The 24,638-nt window shown below is 39.4% G+C and overlaps 1 protein-coding gene across 3 annotated transcripts in view; it reads right to left on the bottom strand.

Moving 5' to 3' along the window:
• Positions 1–4,086: 4,086 nt before the first annotated feature.
• The window catches only part of LOC111866543 (rapamycin-insensitive companion of mTOR), an 82,383-nt gene continuing 61,831 nt past the window's right edge, over positions 4,087–24,638 (bottom strand). For all 3 annotated transcript variants that reach the window (XM_023855587.2, XM_023855589.2, XM_023855588.2), the window contains exons 26-29: positions 15,642–15,782; positions 10,061–10,193; positions 9,372–9,510; positions 4,087–7,438 (exon numbers count right to left, since the gene is read on the bottom strand). In XM_023855587.2, the coding sequence (XP_023711355.1) occupies positions 5,543–7,438; positions 9,372–9,510; positions 10,061–10,193; positions 15,642–15,782 (2,309 nt within the window). In that variant the 3' untranslated portion in view covers positions 4,087–5,542. The remainder of the gene's footprint in view (positions 7,439–9,371; positions 9,511–10,060; positions 10,194–15,641; positions 15,783–24,638) is intronic.

The raw sequence follows: 24,638 nt of genomic DNA, 5'->3' as shown, positions 1-24,638 counted from the left end.
AAGCATCTCAAAAGATGAATTTAGACAATGTTTTGAAAAATGGAATAAAAGACTAGACAAGTGTATTAGTGTAAGTGGAGAGTACTTTGAAGGGGATTGAAGGTTTGTGCTTAAAATTTGAATAAATAAGTTTAAAAAAAATAAGTTCGGTTTCTTTTGGGTACCCCCTCGTAGATATAAACTATGATTAGAAGACTTATCATCAATTACATTTTGTACTTCACTATACAAACTAGTTCTTATGAAGACCTTTCCTCCATGCAAAGAAATGTAAGCAGCCTCTGCTACATACACTTGTTTCACGATTGATCTCTATGCAGCAAGCCCTGCTTACTGAACAAGTGCAGCCAATATCAATATTAAAACATCAAGCATTGATTTACAGATCAACTATCACATGCATACTGTATCTGTTTTTACTTTTATATTACTTTTTGCATATATTCACTAGTGCCTACTGCTCCCCTTTGGAGAAATAGGTTTGAGACAGATATTGTATGACCTTGTAATCAGTGATGTGATCTTATGATTGAGTGGACCAGTCTTCACTTAATTTGGTGAGAACTTTATGCTGCTGAAGGCCAGCATGACTCAAAATCTTCAATTCTTCTCCGCTGAGTAGTTAACACCATGGTATGCACCATTACTATGGCTTAATGCTGAGTTCTGCCATGTTGCATGTCAACAGACTGGGAAAATGTGTACATAGACTGGATAATATACTTTGATAGATTTGTAACTCTTTCTTTTTCATCACATTTCTCTTGGTTGAATTACTATTTTATGTTGTGCCAGTTTGTCTCATCAGACCACAGGCATTCATCAATGCACTAACTTGTGTTCAGCCACAACTTTGTCACAATGGCTAATATTAGGTTCTTAGGCTAGCACATTAAACTACTGTGCATCCTACTGCCTAGTTGGGAAAGGCTTGTTTAAATGGCGCTGAGTTCAGATGGGACTGGTTGGTTGCCAATCAGATCACTGCCCATCACTCAGGGATACTGCATCTGAATAACACAGTTTAGCATCCAGACATAATTTCATGCCTGAAAATTGACTATAAATTCAAGTTTCATGACATCAAAAAAAAAATAAAAACATTCCATCTGGGAAATATGAATCGCCATATGTTAGTAATGGAACAACTTCTAAATTATCCAGTTATATTGTGATTGGCTCAGAAGAACAAGAATCAAAGCAACTAGAGGACTTCCTTTGTGAACAAGTGGAATGAAGTGCGTGCACTCTCAGACTCAGCATGTATGTGTTTGCAGTGTATACCTGTACTTCCCCTTTCTCTATCTCAGCTCCAACCTCTTGCAGAGAAGTCACTATACAGCAAGGCATAGAGCATACACGTCATCAAGATTTAACCCTTCAGAAATAAGTTACTACAAATAAATGCTGTTATCCCTGTAACAGGCCATGGAGGCCCACAGCATGAGAGGTTGAGGCTCCCACATCTTCTAGACAATCAGCTCACAGATGGCCGTAAGGTTGTCAGCCATACACGCTGGCCACCTTTTACACCCCATGAAGATTCCTGGTACTCATTTCTGTTAAAGGCTGAGTCAACCCCATGGCCATAATGTGGCTTGAAGGACTAAGTAAATTGAAAAAAAAAAATTCACCTCATGGGGACTCAAACCTGTGACCTTCTGGCTTATAGCATTGTGCCTCAACCAACTATGCAACCATGTAACCCAAATTATACAACTATGTACATTTTATTGTATTCCAGCATCCTGTTGCATTAATGTCAAGTACTTCATCAATATATAGAAGGGGAAGTAAATAGTTATCTGCAATGCAGTTGTATTTGTGTTTCTGTTGGCAGCACTGTTGTTTTGCGCAGCAGCGCCATGCGTGGTTTCCTTGTCATTATTTCTGCGCAGGTTTGATGTTGCTAGGTCAGTTCCATCGTCTCTGCCTTGCCATTAATCATGGCTGCTCCGCTTTCTGTTCGCACCAAAGAAGAGCAACGTTTAGTGATCCGGTTTTTGTGGTTGGAAGGTGTATCAGGGGCCGCAATCCATCAAAGACTTTCAGAACAATACAGGAACAGTGTTTTGCTGCAACAGAGTGTCTACGAATGGATTGAAAAATTCAAAACTGGTCGCACAAGTGTCACGTATGAGGAAGGAGCTGGACGACCATCCATGGCCGCAAATGAGGACAACACTGAGCGTGCACGTGACATGGTTCTGTTAGACAGATGAGTGACTATTGATGAAGTGGCAAATCGTCTGCAAATTAGTCATGGTTCTGCCTACGAAATCATCCACAACAGACTTGGGTTTCATAAAGTCTGCGCAAGACGGGTCCCAAAACAACTCACAGTGTTGCATAAACAAACGTGCTTGGACATCTGCCAACAACACTTGGATCGCAATGGTAACGAACGTGACGTCTTCTTAGACAGAATCATCACTGGTGACAAAACATGGATCCATCATTGCGAGCCGGAGAGTGAACGACAGAGTATGGAATGGAAACATCCCCAATCGCATAGCAAGAGAAAGTTCAAAAGCCAACCATCCGCAGGAAAACTGATGCTTAGTTTTTTTGGGACTCACAAGACCCAGTACTGGAACATTATCAGGAGAGGGGCACAACAATAAACAGTGCTCGTTACAGTGAGATGCTTACTGACAGGCTAAAGCCGAGGACTACTGTCGAAAGGTGTTTTGTGTTGTTGCACGACAATGCCCGTCCACATACTGCTGCCCACATTGCTGAAACCCTCCGGATGGCTCATCCTCCGTATAGTCCTGATCTCGCCCCTTCTGACTACCACTTGTTTGGTCCACTCAAAGAGGCATTAAGGGGCCGTCGATTCACCTTGGACCAAGAAGTGAAGGAAGGGATGCATGCGTGGCTTGCTGCTCAGCCAAAAACCTTCTTTTCTGAGGGCATCAGGAAGCTTGTGCAATGATGGACCAAGTGCGTTGAAAAGCAAGGGGACTAAGTTGAAAAATGATGTTAATGTAAGTTTTCTATTTGTATTGAAATAAAATTTATAGCCACATTGCGGATAATTATTGACTTACCTACGTATTTCCAGCACAATGCAGCACAAGACTGGTACAGTCACTTTAATCTTTGTTTACAACATGCTTTGGCCGTATATGGCCATCATCATGTGTGCTCCTTATGCTCAAATGTTCATTGCATTGCTTGCCTCAATTTTAAAATTAAAATTAAAATAGGTTGCCGTATTAAATTTGGTAAAAAACGGTTTCAATCTCCTTGTGGGATCTATTAGCATAATCTTCAGCAACGTGGGTATGTTTCATGTAATTCAATGATGGTGTGTATATTCAATTCTTTTATATATGTCTCTTTGGTTGTAGGCCCATTATCCCACTTGTGCAGGGGGCGGTTTTTTTGTTGTATGCATGCAGCCAATGATTAAAGTGACTGCAACAATCTTGTGTTGCATTGTGACGGAAATATATATTAATGAAATACACACATTTTGCCACATCAGTTTGGCCACTACCATGTACACATTTAGAAAACAGATTTTTGAGTCTCATTTTCATTTCACATTGGCCCAAATCCTTTTGAGATAACTTGTTACTTTTCTCATAATAATCAGACATTACTTGGGTACTGCCAACACAGAATGATGATTGCTGAAAATGGAAATTAAACTTAACTAAACAAAAACTGGGTTTATAACTTTAACTTCTGGAGTCAATTTCTTTGGGTTTATAGATGTAACACTCTAGGTCCACTTTCTCAAAATCACATGTTAAGAACAAACATAATGAAACCATAAAAATGTGTTACATAGCATATTTGTTTCATTCAAATACAGGAATTACACACAGCAGTAGTGCAGGCATGATATAAAGCAACTTCATTTTTGTTCCAGTTGCCTAAAGAATATGTTGTACTAATATTTATCCCTGTTTCATGTTTATTTTTAGCCTTGTCACCTGCCTTAAGGAAAGAAAATGGGCTTATTAAATCACCATGCCATATATGTGCATGCACGCATTCAACAGTTTTCATAAACTCTGGTATGACTGTTATGCCATTAGAAGCACCCCCCCCGCCCACTCCCAACACACTTTTCATTTTCTTAATATCAGTAATAACAGCGCAACAGATTTGCAAACTTGTGAGGCACAAGTTACAGCAGTAACACTTAGGGTCATGTAATTATGTATGGCAACAAATCTTTTATAAATAAACAGCTTTTATTAATGTAATATTTTTGTTGAATGTAAAGTAACAACATGATGGCCATTTGGAAGTTACCTTTGGCTTTCAGTTTGATGGTAATAAATGAAACACTGGATCCAGGCATGTGGAATTTGGTAGAGATAGATCATAAATATACCTTCACATTGTTACACACATGGTGACAATACAAAACATGGTTATACTCAACAAATTCAATAAAATGAGATCCTGTACATTAAGTAGTAAGTTCTTCATAAAAATGAACAAACAATGAAAATTTTATGAGTCTGCAGGACTAGAAAATTATGCAACAGGAAAGCAGGCTTTATGAATTTTGCATGTAACTCTGTTTAATAAATGAAATTAGATTTTATTTGGTACTCTTGTGGAAAAATTAATAACTGCACAAAGGAAAGTAATAAATTTGGAAACTAAAGTTAAATAAAGCACCACAATAAGATTAAGGTGTTTGATAAAAACAAATCTGCAGATAGGAATCAACCATCTTCAGAGTAACCAACATAAAATAATGTAACCATAGAAGGAAAAGTGTAAACCATTAACGACTGAGCTATTCAGTTAGTTCCATCACTGTAGAGTCTGAAGGTTCAACACTGTCATCACAGAAGACAACCATGAAGACTCTCTCTTATGTCAGTTCAATTCATTTCACAAGTATAGTCTAGTTTAATATCGTGAATGTTAAGCCTGTTGTTCAGGCTCATAAGGGTTTGTGGGAAACACTACTTTCACATTATATTTTATGTAAAAATTAAACACTTATATTAGAATATCATGAAAATTAGAGGGACTGATGGAAAGTTGTGCAGACAGAAAATGTCAATTCTGATACCATATATGGTCAATTCTTTAGTTTTACAAAAGAATACAAATTTCTTCCTATATACCATGTAATGGTAGACAGAATCAATTTAAGCAATATATAATGCACAGATATAATACAGCCATTGGACAGAAAAGTGGAAGCAGAAACGTGTGAACTTGGAAAACTGTTTAATTGCAAATAAACAATCTAAGTCATCAGTGGAAAGGAAAACTTAACTGACCCACTAAACTGACATCACCATCAGAATTGATCTGTTTAATAACTGGTTGGAAACAATGTGTATAACAGACGATCAGAAAAATATCTGTTGCTGGGTGGTTCCAGTGAATGGAAAAGAAAGGGCAGATTTTATCTTGGAGTTTCACAACCCCTGTGGCTAACACATTAAGCAGTCATATCACATGATATAAAATAAACACTGAATATATTTACACTTCAGGCATTTGACATAAAATTAAATATTTTGATCATATGATTAACACAATACATATGTGAAAATCATTTCTTTATCTTAGATTTAATTTTTACAGACTCTCCTCTTGCAAGATCTGAACTGCCAGACTTGCAAGGACTATCACTACATTGCACCTTCTTGCTGTCTGCACTAGCAGGAACTGTTTTTGTAACAGTTCTGGTGAGCGATGATATGTTTGGTGGACATGCAGTGGCCAACTTTCTTTGTCTAGTACCAATCACAACAGTTTTGGCAGGAACTTGGCTCTTAGTATCCCTACACTCAGGATCACATGTTCCCATCACATCTGCTGAAGACGTACTTTTCATCTCAGGAAAATTATTAACTGTAACAGTGAAAGATTGATTCTCTGGAAATATTTCAAGACTAGAAGTCAGATCCTCATTCACAATTCTATGTATTGTCTGCTTATTCTGTGATGTTGTAGCATTACTATCCAGTGTAGATGAGGCACCTGTGTGATTATTTGTGTTCATTGATGTAACACCTTCACTGGCAGATGCTGACTCACTATGGGAAGGCATTAATGCTTGCATTTGACATGGTACAGATGGTTCTGGTAAACTGATTTCATGCACGAACACTGCTTTCACAGGTGAAAATGCACTCTCTGTAGCTCTGATACATGTTTCTAGTTTACAACTATTTGGAGGCAAAAGGTCAGAACTGTCCTTTAATACTGATTTACTCTTCGGTATACTAATCACTGTTGCACTTGGAGTATTTGGACACAATGCTGTCTGTGATACACAATTCAAAGTACTCCTTTGAACATGTGTAGCTGAGTAACTTTCATGTTGCTTATTCTGGAGTTCTGGTGCTTTCCATCCACTTCTATTGATTGCAGAGTCAGGCACTACACTTGAAACTAACGGAGTTACACTCACAGCACTTTCACCGGAATTTTGACAAAAAGTGTACCTTTCTTGAGTTGGCAAATTAAGGTTTCCTGATTCCTGACTCTTACTCTCTGTGACTAGTAAATCATAGCTGCAAACGTTTTCAACAACATTTGGTAAAGCAACACAATCTTCTGCTTCTTCTTGTGTCTTAGGCATAGAAACAACAGACTGCTCTGAATTTGTTTTCTTACGTTGGGAGTCAATAAGAGAACAAATGGATTCTTCAGAGTCAACTTGTGGACTTCGTTCAGTAATTACCACAGGAAATGGAACTTTCTTAATGTTGGAAGTAAATGTATGTGATGTCATGCTCTCTGTGGAGCTAGACAAACTTGCATTTTCAATATGAGTAGTCCACTGTGTAGGAAAACTAAATGGTAATGAATCATTACAAATGTGATCAACATCTTCAGCTGCTGAGATCAGAACCTCATTTCTAGCACTCACAATTATAGGATTTGAAACACTCACCAATTGCTTCATTGCACTTCCTACAGGAAATTGATCTGGAACAAGGCCACTCTCAGTGGCACTTGATACAGATAACACACCTAAATGTGAAACCAATGCGGAAGATTCTTCTTTTACAACTTCTAGTGGGGGAGATCTAACTGTATGCACACCATGTGGCACCAAAACTTTGCCAGGAGCAACTGTATCTAAAGAGGCAGTCTTTGTGTTCAAACCAGATTTGGAGGTTGCATTTTCACATATGGATGGTTTCTCTCCATTACTAATAACACCTTCCTGATGTGCATTAGTACCAGTAGTGACTTCTGGTATGTTCCCAGTAGGACTTGCAGGTTGTTCTACAGTCATTGTAATGCCTTGTGGTTGTGCCAAGCTCTGCAATGAAAGTCCACCAACGATATCTTGATTGTTGGACACATTTTGCAAGTTTGTTGATGAAGATGCAGGACTGTGGCCATTATTTTGTGTAGAATTTATGGCACCACCATTTGTGCCCTCCATTACAGACTGCTGACTCTGCAAGATGGCGGCTGGCTCTTCATACAGCTGTAAAACATAAGAATTGGCTCTGCATCATTGTAATATGACAACCCATGATGTACAATACCAGTGACTGAAAATGATATTAACCTTAACCAACCCTGTGAAATGTTAACCTTACCCAACATAGAGAAATTCTGAAATATAAAAACATTTAAATGCTGTATTTTACGCTCAACTGATTACAATAAAGCATCTTTAGGAACAACATACTGAATTTACTCTTGTACAAAGCACACCTTCTCTCTGAAATTAATGTTCAGAACAGTGGTGTCAACACATTACTAGAGAATATAAACAATTTTTATCGTCAACGCAACAATACTTTATCATTTATTTATATAGCATGCACTACATGTTTTGAACACAAACAGGTCATCTTCAGATGCTGCAGGTTTCTCACATACCATTACCAGACTGTAACGCTAATATTTCCATGCACTGCGTGCTATATAAATAAATAAATAGATAAATAATACAATACAGTTATGTTGATGGCAAAAATTGTATATATTCATTATATATACAAAATAGGATGGAATCATTAAAAATAAAAATAAAAATAAAACATTACTAGAGGATTTTCATTTCTCAACAGGTAGGTCAACATACAAGTACTGATAATGGAATCAGTGTCATAAGATTTTATGCATATAGCAATGCATGCCATCTTCTTTTTTCAGATGCACATCAATTCTGGTAGCAGACAGGTGTCTGACTTGTGCAGTCATGCCAATGATGCCTTGACAGTGAGCTGGACCAGCCTCAATAGCACATGCCCATTTGAAGTGTTATATCATCCAAGTTACAGTTATCATATACAAGCCAAGAAAAATGAGACTGAGACAGCTTACCATGGGTAAGAAACTAGAAATATATGACATGGTACTGCTTTCTGATTTTTACACTTGCATACAATTCTAAATCAGAATTTTTATTTTCTGTAAGTGTTTTCTCAAGACTACCATTAAGTGAAGAAACCTGCAACTACTGACACCACACATTTTGAAGCCATTTTATGGATTCTTCCTTTCCAGCTGAACTTACAAGATGTCTCAAAAACTGTGAATTGCTGCTGTGTTACAACAATTCATATGATCACCAGAAATATCTGTAACGTGTTGTGCAGAATGTTCTCCAATCAATGAGCCAGTTCTCCCACACTAATGCATGTAGGCATTTGCACAGTACCACATTCTCAAATTTATCATGCATTTTTGAAACCATTAGTCAGTTGGAGGCTCAGCTGAACTGACATCTCCACCATTTTTGCACTTCACATTCTCAGATTTCCAGTACTTCACAACTTACATTCCTCAAATGTCAAGTGAACCTCCACCATTCTGTATTTCAGTCTGAATCATGGGTAATGTATCACAGTTTCCAAATGTGACTAACACCATCTGTTATGTGTATGCCACATTACTTAGGAGCTCATTAAATTCTGGTTCCATCAAAAACAGATATTCCTTATGAAAATGTGAACACAGTTCTCTGAGATACCCTGTATTAAAAAATACTATGATAGCATACTTTATTTGTATTGTATTTTTTATCGATCCTTTAATAATAAATTAAGGTAATTCTCCAAGGAATATTTACAGTAATTTTTTACCAGTTTCTTAGCCTTTTCCCCCTGAATTCTATTCCAGAAAATCAGCGTGAGCATCATACATAAGGGTACATGGTATATGTATTCTTTTAGAAAGGAGTGTGAATAAATATGCCACCAGACACATGATTTCAAAATATGATGTTCCCCACAAAATTCCAAATCCAAGGATAACTGCTGTTGTCTGCATCAATTCACACTCTCAACCCAGTGACATAAATAGATATGGTGATCTACCAACTTTGTACAAGCTTTCTTATTCTCTTACAGTACAATTACAAATATTTCTAACAGTATCAGTCATATTGTTTGGACTCCATTACTCACAGCATCAAACTGAAGATCCAAGAATAGTTCTTGGAGAAATCTCCTTGCTGTAAGTCTGTATGTTGCTGAGCCCATTCGATGGGAAACCTCAGAATAGAGGCACACATCTTGGAACACTGCTGGATATTGCTGTTTCAGTCTAATACAAAACAGAGTCATCATAAAGGTAGCAGCTGTACTGAAAACCCCACATTACTCTTTGTCTAGAACATCTTTAGGGAGGAGAAGGGGAGGAAGAGGGTGGTGGTGGTCAGGATGGGCATTATCATGATGATGATGACTATGACAACTTTCCCTCAAAGATGTTTCAGACATAATTACAGACCTTGTTAAATTCAGTTTTCCAGTTCTTTTTCATTTGAAATCAAGAACAGAAACGTGTTTTCAAACCAACCACCTCAAAGTTTCTTGAAATTTCGTGGATTTATTACAATGTATCATGCAAAATTTCACTATTCTGTAAATTATGTACCTTCACATAAGTTTTGAGGTTTTATGTACCTTCATGTTTCAAAACAATTCATCATAGAAATGTATATTTCAATTTTGGATACACATAATTTCCAAATGTGTTCTTTCCAGTTTTCCTCTATCAGTGATCTTGTTTATTTACTTACCTACTTATTTATACCAAACTAGACATTATTTTCAGTGAGACTCAGGTTGGCTTTCTGGTATTTAATACTCACTGAAGAAGTGTTTGCTTGGACAGTTTGATCCATACAGGATTGCTCATACGCATTACATGTTTAAGGATCTCACGGCGGATTAAAGCTTTACTGGGTGTTCCTGCTTCTTCAGACTCACGTTGATGGCAAGAACCTGAAAACAGAAAATTTTGGCCAGTCCTTTCTTTATAAGACATGAAATTTTGAAAGAGTACTGAAACAGGGTGTTACATAAAAAACACCTCCTGTGGTTTTAGCCTGCAAGCAAAGTATACCGACCAAGCGACCGCCGCTTGTCGGCGAAGTTAGTGCCAACTTTTAGCGGACAGAGGGTGTCGCATGGTCAGTGCAACAAACCCCCATGGCCGTTAATTTCGGTTTTCTAGACCAGAGCCATTATTTCCTTGAAATAGCTCCTCAATTATCCTCACAAGGCTGAGTGGCCCCCGTTCCAGATCCACAACTTCTCAGAAAATCTGGCAGCACCACGAATCAAACCTGGACTTCTGGATCTGTAGCCAGGAACTCTGACCACCAGACCACAAAGGCAGTCGAAACGGTGTTATATGAAACATTAAAATTTCATGGTGATTCTAAGATCATATCTGTTTCCTCATTTAAGCAACATACTGTCACATTCTGTGTACCAATTCACAGACAGTCTTGCTGACATAAATCTGAAGAATCACATAAATTAATGTCTATATGTCTTTACTTTGAATGGTCATTCAAGCTTCCAAACACTGTCTGTATATTGTGTTTCACTCGTCTGTCATTTTCATTAAGTCTGCATCACTGTTAATTCCTTCAGACATGCATGCAATATGGAATCATTTGTTATAGGACAGTGATCCCCAAGCTGTGTTCCTTAGTAACGTGGAGTTCCAGAGATGGTTGTCAGAGGTTCTATGGTGCAGTCTTCCTTCAGCAGTTCCAAGCATTTCAGCTGGTCAAGAAATTTGCTACTTTGGTTCATCACTGTATTCATACAAGCCTGATACTGAAACCTGTCCTAAGCTAATTCATACTCTTTGAAGTTTAAAAGCCTTAAGCCATAACTGCAGGTTTTGCAGCTGGTGACTATTATGTTGTCATGGTTTTTCAACATCAAGTACATTGATTGATGGTTGCCTGGAACAGCTGTCTCTAAACATTTATAGTAGGCATGTGCAAGTCTTGAATTTTCAAGATTAAAAATTTCCCATCTTGATTCAAACACTTTGGTGGGAAAGCCAGAAGGAAAGAGATCACTGGGAAGACCAAGACGTAGGTGGGTGGACAATATTAGAATGGATCTTAGAGAGATAGGATGGGATGGTATGGATTAGATAGATCTGGCTCAGGATAGGGACCAGTGGAGGGCTCTTGTGAACATGATAATGAACCTTGAGGTTCCATAAAATGCTGGGAAATTCTTGAGTAGCTGCAGAATTGGTGGCTCCTCCAGAAGGGCTCAGCTCCATGACTGAGTAAGTAAGTAAGAAAGACTGAAACACTGATTTTTCATTCTTGAACTATGAGAATTTTCTGATAACTGCTTTCACTCTGCACAATGGGGTTATGTCAAAAGGGATTTTGCCATATTCAAACAAATGAAAGACAAGTCTTTTTCTTTCTTTTAAGGGTAGTAAAACTAAGGGTTGTCATAAATTTGAATGCTATAGACATATACTAGGTGCTTTTGATCCTTTTAGACTTTTAGCATGATCATAGCATAGTACTATATTAATCCATGTGCAATATTGTACTATATGAGTATGAGGTGAGAAAATGAGAAATATGTTTCAAGTTCAGCAGCCATAAGATGCCATGAAGTTGCCCAAAGTACCATCAAACATATGAAACAAGAACGTTAATTCACTGATGTATGTCACCACTGATGATGCAGGTGCAAAATCTGTTGTCATAACATAAAGCGAGTAAAAAGATTCAAGTGACTGTAATACTGATAAAGTGTGCAGACTGCTCAGAATAACCGAAGAACTATGCCCAATGCACAGGTACCTATGTTAAACTAAGGGATGGATGAGTAAATGAAGTGATGAGGGACTGGATACAAATTTTCTAGAACAGGAGACCAAGAGTATTTGTAAGAAATAAAGGAATGTTTGTGCTACATCCACTCAAAGGTCGATTAACACTGGAGGTCAGATCTGTGATCCAAGCAATGAATACTAACCTAGTGGTCACACCTGGAGGGATGGACTTCATAACTACATGTTCTATTGTATATGCTCTTAAAGGACCATTTGAAAGAACTGTATTCTAAATGGCTCTTAGCAGAGACCATTTTCTGATACCAGTGGGATAATAATCAAGGCCAGTATAAAATGACTGTGCTAATGAACACGACCATGGCAACGGATCTCTCCAGAAGTGATAATCAAATGACTTTAAAGGTGCTGTATATCTAACGAAATGGATGGATGAGGTCAGGAATGTTGACAATGAACATGACAGTAGGAGCAGTGAATATGAGGCAGAGGGTGGGAACTGTGAAGATGAAGCTGAGACAGATAACAAGAATGATGAACAAAGAGGAAATGGTGAAGGTGAATAGAAGCTAATGACTTCAACATGGAAACTTAACTACAAAAATTTCTTCTGTAACATTTTCCTAACATTTATTTTCTTTCACATAGTTCTAATAAAAAGGTAAAGTTGTACCGGAGCTTTAATTAATTGCATGGGGGAGTGGATGTATAGATCCACATTTTCTTGACCTCGGCAATAGCTGGAGCTGAGTGGTCAGTTTCACGACTGGGCCACTTTACTGCCAGGAAAAAAGCCCCGGTACCCATTGGATAGGAGGTTGGGTGGACCCCAGAGCCAGTCTGGACGACATGGGGAAGAGAAAATTCTTGACCCTACTGGGACTCAAACTCCGAACCCTCAGACATCCAGCCCATAGCTAGTCGCTCTACCAACTATGATATCCTGGCTCAATAAGAGTATGAAATTAACATAATTATTTTTCTGTGAAGACATGTTTCCTGGTATGGGATCATCTTCTACTTGGAATCATCATCCATTTACGTACGTATGTTAGCACACTGAAATTGGATAGTGCTATAAATTAATACAGTGAAAAAATTGGTCTGTCAGACAAAATTATCACTATCATCTTAATTCTGAAAGTGTTTCCAAATTTTTGTCTCAATTTCAACTTGAAATGAAAAAGCCATTCTTTCACACAACTAATTTCTAGACAATCTCCTTGAAGATGGTCACTGCACTGTTTACCAAAACATTGGGTACACTTAAGACACTTGAAACGATGAAGCATCAACAAAGACTGCAGTAGATGCTAGAAATTCAAACCAGTTTACATCTTCACAAATAATTTCCCTAAGATCTATTTTAGTATTATCATCCCAGCTATGCCCAGGTGCCCAAATGAACTTCTTTCTTTAGGTTTCTTTTTTACTAAAATTCTGCATGCAGATTTTTCTCCCCTTTGCACAAATGTTCTGAGCATCTCATCCTTCATTTAACTAGCCCAATAATTAACTGAAGACTAAGACTCAGGCTCTTCATTAGGCAATGTTCCCCATTTTCTTGTTGTTCCTTTTTCTTAAGTCCTCAAATAATTTGTCTTCACACATCCTCGATCTATGGTATCTCAGATGGAGACCAAACTCATCTACATAGGTAAATTTATAAAACCAGAAACTGCACTGATGAATTTATTGGAAGAAAACTATTTTTCTAAATATAAGTTACAATTTCTACAGACATATCATTAAAACATAAATGTCTAAAGTTATGATTAGCAAGAAGCGATTGGAGCTGTGCGATTCAGCCGCACAATTCAAGCCGCAGCGGCTGCACGATTGCACCATTCCTAAGACGCGGCTGTAATCAGGTAGATTTGGTGCGATTGGTATAATTACTTCCCGATAGTGAGAGGGAAACGCATGGATAAAAGCGGTATTCTTCGTCTGCTGATGCTCGAAGATGAGAAAGACATGAAATTTTACATCCTGATATTGAACGAGAATGGTGGAAATAGAGCTGTGCATGACCTGTTCAATGCAAGATCGGAGGAGGGATTAAATACCATCCTAATTAATAGGCGCCTAATGAACAATTAATGCGCCATTAATTCAATTAAAACAATGTCTTCTGTGCTTGAAAATGCCATTGCTGTATCCTCTCGAAGCAATGTGATCCATGCGACTGTGCGGCTATATTGGTCTTGTAGGCAATTGACCAGGACCGCACGTCCAAACACGCTGCGACTGAATAATTTCCTACTGCGCATGTGCAGACCGCCGCATCGCCCAGCTGCAAGAGACACTTCTTGCGAATCATACCTTAATACTGTAGTATTGGTTCACAGTTTTCAAGGCAGCTACTGTCAAAGTGTGCCCAATGCTAACACTACAATAGCCACCTTCAGGGAGAATGCCTAGAAACATCTGCAGAGCTATCTGTATGCTACTTATGGACAATCTCCAAACAATGTATTCAGGTACAAAAACCAAAACCATAATAGTCTCTGACTGCAAAAGCCTGCGACCATGGATTACAAGTTATAAACTTAAGGTACTGTAAAATGAAATTTACTGTCACAAGGGCAAGCAATGCAAGTACATGATTATATATAAACAATGGTATGTATGACTGCATATAACTTGTACTCTTCTCCAAGTATAATTAGAATGATCGAGTCAAGGAGGATGAGGTGAGCAGGGCATGTAGCACAAATGGGGGAGAAGAGGAATGCATATAGGATATTGGTGGGAAAGCCAGAAGGAAAGAGACCACTGGGAAGACCAAGGCCTAGGTGGGTGGACAATATTAAAATGGATCTTAGAGAGATAGGATGGGATGGTATGGATTGGACTGATCTGGCTCATGATAGGGACCAGTGGAGGGATCTTGTGAACATAATAATGAACCTTCGGGTTCCATAAAATGCTGGGAAATTCTTGAGTAGCTACAGATTTGGCAGGTCCTCAAAAAAGGCTCAGCTCCATAAGTAAATATGTATGTACAAGAGTAAGTCAATAAGTAAGTTACAAATGAATATAGAACTTAAACAAATAAGAGCAATGATTTGAAAAATGCTTTTATTTCTCAACATAATCTCCCGGTACATTGAGGTACTTGTCCCATCGTTTCAGAAGCCCCTGAAAACCACCAGCATAAAATTCTTCGGGCTGCTGTAGGAACCAGGCGTGTTCACACGGCATGGCCTACCTCATAATGCATGACAGGTTAGGTTTTCACAAAGTCTGTGCACGATGGCTGCTGCACATGCTGACCCCACAACACAAAATGCAAAGAATGGGTCTGGCATTACAGCATCTCAATCACTACCATGAAGGACACAATATGCTAGACCGAACTGTCACAGGTGATGAGTCTTGGGTTCACCATTACCAGCCCGAGACAGCGTGTGTCAATGCAGTGGAAACATCCTGCGTCACCTTGAGGCTGGAATGCGGTGGGCAGTATTCTTTCGTGATCCCAGAAGGCTGTGAGCATCACTTGCCTGGAGGATGGTGTCACCTTAAAATTTTTTTGGCAGTTTCTATAACCATTTGTAACTTTCTTATTGACTTACCTACGTATATATGACTGCATACCAACGTACCAATATCGAGACTAGTACTATTCCCACTCTCCACACTGCCACCTGGAGTGAGTCCCAGCAAACAACAGCTAGCACTATGAGACTTGCGTCGCCTCGGCATCAGTATTGGGGACTCCCCACCACCATAACTGCTTTCGGTATCTATAAAGAACAGGAACCATTCTTTCATTAAAACAAATGTTCCACACACATGCATACACACTCAAGCAATCTCCAATTTACATCAAGGATGTGCTACTAAAATCTGCAATGTAAGTCAGTCATGTTTTTCCTTAATATTTGTATGTTACAAATGCATTCCCAGGGTCAATTTTTTGACTTGCCAGTCTAACTTCAGTCTCACTTAATTACTGATGAGAAAGAGAAATTAAACAAATCAATATTAAAACCAAGAAAGGAAAGACAAGGAAGGAAAAGAACATATACACACATATGTTAACAATATATTATCCATGCCTGAAGAACCAAAGGATAAAAATAAGTCTGAATAGTGAGATTTGAGATTCCCATGGCAGGTGCTGTGAAGAGCACTAGCCCCCAGGATGTTACAACATGTGTTTACTGATATTTTGAAGGAATGTACTACCTCCAAACACCAAGTTAAAGAGAACACCATAGCTGTTTGTTGCTCACTAATCGCTGCATTTACTGTTTCAACATGAAGATGGATGTAGCACATTCCTCCTAAATATTGGTAAATATCTACCAAGCTACATGGCATAACATCTCTGAAGAGACTTTTATTTTTCTTCTCTGGATACAGTTCATTATATCAGTGCATCGATTGTAACTGTTGCTTGGCTCCATATTTGGGTCATCTTCAATGAGAACAGATATCCACTTCTTGAACAAACTCAAGGCTTCAGATATGCTTTTCATCATCAGCTATTTTGTTTGCAGTGTTTGCTGCATTCACTCTACCTCCTGGCCTCTTACCCTTCACTAGTCCAAATCGTTAACATCCTCAGTCAGTTCATCACTGTGCAATTCCAGTGGTTCCACCATGCTGATTTGGTTCTCCCTTGCCAGTTCTACAATCTGTGGCTCTGTTTCAGAAACACCAGTAAATTCCTGGACATTATGAACATACTTTGGCCATATATTCCATTCACTGTAGCTTCCATGAACTCCTCCCTGCTGTCATTCCTATTAAAATTTTTATCTCATCACCTATACAATTCTTCATACTAGTTCATAATACATTCTAGAGATGGTGTTCACAGTCCAGGATAGGCATTGCCTATGCCATTTTTGTACATACATTTATTTTTCAAAATAAAAAAAATCCATTAGAAATGACATTATATTGGACAAAAAATAAAATTAAAAAAATCTGCTATTTGTTAATGACATTATATCAAAAGGGCATAATTCAGAACAATGAAAACTGCTGTGTACCTGTGTAGGTACACACACATGCCGCAGAATACATAGACATGGGCAGAAACTTATTACTCAATGCGATGATGAAGAATGCTTATAATATCTGCAACTGGAAACTTGGCTCTATCAATCAGTCAAAAGTTAAAGCCCATGTTCTAAATCAGTAAATGCTGTGGCATACAGACCTGTTGCCAAGCAGTGACTCTGAAAACAGCAGGTGTCGCTAGGTAACACCCACAACATACATGCATACAACAATAGAATGACTGTGGTATGCAACCAGTTTCTAAGCAACGGATCAGTAAACACACCTACAATGAGAGGGGTATTCTTAGAAATGATGTTCTCTATTCTGTCCATGCAAAATGGTTATGAGTTCAGTTGAGAATCGGCAGTTGAATTCTGGAGCTACAAGTGAGCAGTTGATAAAGAGTTCGGCTCTGCAAGAGAGGCTAAGAAGATGAGTTCAGATGTGGTGGATTAACCAGCAGGCAATGGCATGACCATGGAAGCTGAAGAATCTCCACTGTGTTAAATCTGTTGCCAGGAAATGGGTAGTGGAGACTGTTAATACGAGGTGGTATCCATAATTTCAGGGACTGGTACTGCCATCTGATCAAAAACTAACTTTGGGCCTACTGGCCATCATCACCCTTGAAGTAGTCCCCTTCTGCACATATGCACTGTTCCCAGCACTTGTGCCATTTTTTAAATGCATCCTGGAAGACGTGTTCTGTGAGGGTGTTAAGCACTGCCTGTGGTTCTGCCTCAATCACCTCAACTGTGTCAAATGGCGGCCTTTCAGTTTTGTCTTCAATAGCTGTACCCGGCCACGCAATGCTGTGGCTCAGTCTGGTTAAATGGAAAAGAAAGAAAAGAGAAAGCGCACGTTTCTAATATGTTTAGTTTCACAATGCTTGTGGGTATACAATATTTTTTGTTGTTCCATTGTCTGTGCAGATATAGAGATTGTCTGGTTTGCCGACTCTAGAACACGCAACATATAATTGTCCATGTGAGAAGCAACCCGTGTCTAGATCTAAACTGCACAATTCTAAAGATTGGCCCTGAGCTTTGTTGATGGTGACTGCAAACGCCAATCGAATTGGGAATTGCAATCTCTTAAATTGAAATGGCACATCCGTTGGAATCATAGGAATGCGAGGAATGAGGACATCTTCACCTTTGAAAGGTCCTGTCAAGACTGTTGGTTCTACGATGTTGCTCAATAATTTTTTTACTGCAGGCCGCATGCCGTTGCAAAGCTTTGGCTGGTTGATATTTTGCAACATGATAATTGGCACGCCTATTTTCAATTGCAGTACGTGCGGTGGCATCCCTGGCAGATCGAGTGAATTAAAAAATTCTGTTGGATAATTAACCGCTTCATCTGGTTCCACAACAGTGTCGACAGACTTGTATGTGACTGCCTCGCATTGAATGTTAGACTGAATGATATTGTTAAGTTCGTAGACATCTTTATTCTTGGCCGCAAGAATAGCTTGTTCACTCAGCCAATTGTGATTCTTATAATTGGTTTGAATATTGGGAAATACTTTTTCAACCAATTCTTCTTTTGACGTCACTAAATTGCAGAAGTTATGAGGCAATGAAATTCGTCCTGAGGTCAGATCAACCGGCACCTTTCCGTTCCCAATTTCCAGCAATTGATGTGAGAATATCTCAGCTGATCGATCGTTTTGCAGCTGGACACGCATATTTGTAGTTAATTTTAACGTCTTTACGTGTCGCCACAAAGCAGAGTATTTCAGGTAAGCATTTATTTCATCCACTGGTGTCGATCAAGGAATTACAGGTCATGTTTGCCTGAAATCTCCTGCAAGCAATATTAATGCATTCCCAAATGGTCTGATGTTTCAACGCAAATCTTGCAATGATTGATGAAGAGCCTCGAGCGATTTTTTGTGCGCCATTGTGCATTCATCCCAAACAATAAGTTTGCATTTCTGCAATACCTTTCCCATGCCTGATGCTTCGGAAATATTGCACGTGGGAGTTTCAATGAATTGCATGTTCAATGGCAATTTCAAAGCGGAATGAGCAGTTCTTCCACCTGGTAGCAATGTTGCAGCTATTCCAGACAACGCAAGGGCTAAGGCTATGTCATTTTGGGATCGAATTGCTGCCAGAATCAATCTAATTAGGAACGTTTCACCAGTTCCTCCTGGTGCATCTAAGAACATTTCTGCAACCCCGTTATTGACAGTTTGCATTATTTGATCATAAATGCCTTTTTGCTCAAGTGTTAGCTTAGGAATATTTGATTGCACATATGACAGAAGATCACCCGTGTTATAATTCTGTTCATGACGCAACTCTACATTGAACAAAGCAGTAGCAGATCAATTCGGTGATGACATTCCCAGTTGATTAAGAACTTTGTTCGCGATTTCTAAGCACAAATCTTCAATCATCATCAACACCTCGTTGTAGATTTCTGCTGTGAAATCAATGTTCATATTGGAACTTTCCTTGCGTATTCGACGGAAAATATCTTCAGCCATGTGCGATTTATATTTCTCCCATAACTCTGTTGGAGATGAAGGAGAGCAGGCGGTCAATATGACTGCAAACAATGCACGAATTTGATGTGGATGTGACATGTTGCACGCGTCATTAATGCATACATCCCAGAGTTGATCATTCTCCAATAAATTCAGAGCTTGACGTGCACTGCGGAAAGTGGCATGTGTAATGCCGTTGACAATTCTCAACTGCTGGAAAGACGTTGGACAGGGCACATTTACCAACAGCATGCGAAGAAAGAAGCACTCATCTTGACTGGGATGCATGGTGTACATCCTGCCTATCATAGTTTCTTTGAATATGCCAGTTTGTCCGTCGACTCGCTCTCCTCATTTGCATCGTTCAAAGGATTTTCTACTCACATTCCATGTGTAATACGCAGGCACTTCCGAATACAGCAGTGTTTTCACAAACGCGTCATTTTGACATAACGCGAAGAAAGCAGTTAACGTTGTAGCCGGTGGATTCAGGGCTATTTGTTGCACATTTGCAGTTGTGAAATAAACGCGTTGTCCATTTTCTAGATGTACTGCTAAGTGAACAACAGCTGGACTTCGTTCATGTATGGGAAATGAAAGAATTCGCCATACAGCTTCAATGCTGCTTATGTATCTTCCAGCCTGATACTGTGCGATTTCATCAATACGTATGACCGCATTCCTATCACTACTTTCTGGTTGCACCCCAAAAACTGCCATGTCGCTGCCTTTATTCACGTACTTACAAATGTATTTGATCGATTTAACAGAGTTGCAGTATTCCACGTTTATGTGCGCTTTGTATGTTTTTGATAGTAAAGGCGAATATGGAACAACCCACTGGTTATCCACCTCGATGTCACTGTTTCACATTTGTATGGTTGCTAATTTACCGCCATCTTCTGCTGATCTTCTTCTGTATGAAGGATATCCATCGTTTCCTGTAACTGTGTTGGATAGTAATGCTCGAGGATATCACTTAGAGCATTTTCCGTCTATCATGCATGGTGAATTTGGATTCAGTGTACCGCAAGGTCCATGTATCATATTTTTCGTCACAACTTCATGCAAATCCTTATCGACGTCGGCATCGGGTATTTCAGCTCATATTACATCGTCAATTTCGTTTGAAGTGATTTTGTTATAGAGCCAGATTAGTATATGTGTGTGTGGCAATCCTCTTTTTTGCCATTCCACTGAGTACATCCAGCAGCGCACAGACCCAAACACTTCATGTTTTACCATGAAATCCATCAGTGATTTCAGCTTCTGTCTGAAAACACGTGCTGTGATGTCATGCCTATCCACCGGCGATTGCCCAGGAAGTAAGAGCTGTTGTATATCGTCCCAAGCTGGATTGCATGTGAATGTAATGAATAGGTCTGGACGCCCGTAGTGACGAACATATGCAATTGCATCTTGAGCGTACTCATGCATATGACGTGGACTGCCTGTATATGAAGATGGCAAAATGGTTAGTCTTCCAATGTTAGTTGTATTACCGTCATTTACAACAGCATCTCGCAAATTCTTCAGAGCGAAGCTTGGTCTGATTCAAACAGATGAATATCAAATGTTCTGTTTCAATTTTTGCACACATATCTACGATGTATTGGTGAAACAACTGACGGCATTTCAAAATGTGATTGTCTTCATTCTCTCGAATCATTAATCGGTATGAATAATAGTTCATTGCACTGCATTTCATATCTGTTTCTTCGCCACTGACTGGATTTATCATCTTAACGTTGAAGTGATATCCATCGGCACCATCCCAAAAAATGATTGGATATTGCAGGGCATTGTAGCATTGATGAGTTTCTGCAACTTATGTCAATTAATCTGTTCTCCGATGAAGAACAATATCTCTAGGTTGGAATTGATCTCCAACTATAACAACTGCCACTTCGTCTATAGTTGAAGCATTGAATCTTCGCACATGTTGTCCAGCAGGCGTTTTGTCAGCATGAATAACAATCTTGTGTGTATCAGATGGCATCATGTCAATTGCTGTTTTGAACAAACGCACTAAATTGTTTTTTTTCGTGAAGAAGCTCTTGCAGTTGGGAAATGATGGACCTTTTTATGCCGGTAGAAATTCCACAGCGTGCATTCAATTCATCATTGCCATCGCCGATGAAATACATTTGTAGGAATTTATGTTGATCATCTGGGAACGGAAGCAGGGAGCCGGCTTTATGATAAATTTGTCCTTTCACTTTGAAAGTTAGCATGAATTGAGCTGTTACGATTTCTGCGCTGAACGACGTCATTTGGAAGCATGAGTTGTATTTCCTGATGTTAGATAGGAAATGCCTTGATTCGGCGGTATATCCGGCAAGCAAAGTTTTTAATGGCTCTGGCAGTTCTCCAAGTTGAGGCAGTTTAATTTTTCCCACGGCGCAACACATTCCTTTCCTTTCTCCACTAAATTTCAGAGCCTTGCAATAAGGACACACTTCAGTCATAGTGCCGATGAGAACATGCCGGCTCAAAGTATAATCTTCAGCTGGACTGTACCGGAACGCAAGGCGATTGTAATCACATGATTGCTGAGCATGGAGTCGTGTTTGACGCTGATCTGCTGTTTCTCATTGATGTCTTTCAGCCACTCTCAGCCTGTTGTATTCAGTCTGTTGAGAACGAAGCAGATATGATGCTGCAGAACGCGATCGCCATGCTTGCAACCGTGCATCCTCCAGTCTGGCTGCACGTCGCTCTGCTGCTTCCTCGGCACGTATTTGAGCCATTCTTTGCCTGTTTCACCCGTTCGCTGATGCCCGTTCTTCCCCAGTTTGATTCGCACTGCTTCCGCTCCGCGAGTACGACGACCTAAGTTTGATCTTCTGTGAGGCATTATTTGGATGAACTAAAGCAGATCGACTGCACTGAAGAAGAAGAAAATTACAACAAAAACATATAAAATCGCAAAACATCAAAAAAGGAAAGAACACGAACTGGAAAACAAAGAAGAAACAAAAAAAAAATGCTAACAAAATATTTCAATTCAAACGCAGATCAATCGACACAGCTCAATTCCACCGCCAATTGCACTGAAAAATAAGGAAAACAGTTGAGAAAACGAAATGAAAAACAATGAAAAATAAACTATACTCATGAAATGAACGCTATGGTAAACGACACAGCTCAATTCCAATGGAATGTCACATGAAATAATTAAATCAAAATGAAAATAAATCGAAACTGTTTATATTCGGCGGTAGCTATCCCAAGACTGACTCCTTCGGCAGTTACTTCCAGACTCTCTTCTGTATCCTTCGGCATCTGCCCCGAGACTGACTGCTTCTTGTCGAAGCTGGGCTATTTATACCTCAGTGGGGAAACGCTGCTTGTTGATACTGCGATACCTATGCAACGGCCAACTGTTGGGGCTACAATACCGCTATCGTCGCTTCCTATGCAACGGTCTGTTCTAGCCAACAGATGGCGCTGTTTTTCAAAAGAAGCATGTTTTTACCTGTCACAGGTGTGACATCTATATAACAGGTATATAAAAACACGCGCGTATTCGAATGCAACGTTGTGTCAAAATTTCAAAGCAATTGGTGAAGAACTTTCGGGGATTTAAGAATTTGAACAAACAAACATTTATATTTTTATTTATATAGATCAGGGAAACAGAGAAAAGTCACAGGGAGCCAAATCAGGTGAGCAGGGTGGCTGGAGGATGACAGTCATGTTGTTTCTGGTCAAAAATTCTCTGGTGAAAAAGGAAGTGTGAGATAGTGCGTTGTTGTGAAGCAACAGCTAGTTCTTTCGTCGCCAAAGTTCGGGGCAAAGTCTTCACATATTTTCATGCAGTTGCCATAGAAAGTCACAGTAGTATGAAGAACTGACTGTTTGGCCTGCTAGGGCAATTTCTTTGTGAACAATCCCCTTGATGTCAAAGAAAATGATGAGCATGCTCTTGACTTCGCTCTTTGCCTGTCTTGCCTTTTTCGGTCTCCTTGAATTTGAACTTTCCCATTGGAAGGATTGTTGCTTTGTCTCATGGTCATAACCATAAATCCAGCTCTCATCACCAGTGATAATCCTGGACAAGAAGGATGCATCGTCAGAGGCAGTCTGATGAAGCTTCTTGCAGATGTTGACATGCTGCTGCTTCTGATCAGCTGTCAGAATCCTGGGCACAAATTTGGCGGTGACAAGATGCATGCCCAATTCATCAGTCAGAATCCGCTGACATTCCAAAAACCAATTTCCATCTCATCAGCAAAGACTTGAATGGTTTGACGTCAATCCTCACAAACAAGCTGCTGAAGTCTGTGTCAGGCATGGACCTGCCTGTGTGTTGGTCCTTCTCAATTGGTGTCCAACAGGCCCTAAACCGTGCATTCCATTCAAACACCTGTGTATGGCTCATGCTTCCTTCCCCAAATGCTTGTCTAATCACTGCCATGGTCTCCGTTGCACTTTTTCCGAGATTTGCACAAAATTTGATGCACACTCACTGTTCCTTTGTTGGATGCATCACAAAATCACATCAGGCCAGACACACAACTACAAATAAAAGGACATAAAACATCAGCACATCCATCTGGCTGCATGAAATTTTGTACACCAACTCCCAAGATATGCTAGTACTACCATCTACCATTGCATCACGCTACTACAACTACTGTACAGATGGCAGCACCGATCCTGGAAATTGCTGACACCAGCTCACAGACTGAGGACACTAGTCTGTGTGCATCAGTAAACTGTAACTGAGTGGTGTATACAAGTGGTCCATAAACCCAATTAACCAATCCATATCTCATCCACAGTCATATAACATTAAATATGTGGCAATATTAACATCCTCAGAGGTTTTACTATTCTCTACTAAAGTTCTGTGATCATCAGATAACATCTGCCACAGAAGAAACAATTAGTCGTATTACAATGACTAAGCCAATATACTGCAAGCCTCCTAACTCACTTTACTGCAGCTACCATCTTGAGGCTGAATGTGTTTATCATCAATTTATTTAACCCTTTGACGTGGTCATTTAAATTCCGCGGCCGCGGCTCCTGCGGTAATATATTCAGCCGGCCATTTAAATTTTGCTCGAAAATTATTTATTCA

Source organism: Cryptotermes secundus, unplaced genomic scaffold, assembly GCF_002891405.2.
Source record: "Cryptotermes secundus unplaced genomic scaffold, Csec_1.0 scaffold571, whole genome shotgun sequence".
NCBI classification, from domain to species: domain Eukaryota; kingdom Metazoa; phylum Arthropoda; class Insecta; order Blattodea; family Kalotermitidae; genus Cryptotermes; species Cryptotermes secundus.
Note: the sequence above shows the minus strand (reverse complement) of the source record. Positions and strands in the feature narration are given on the sequence as shown.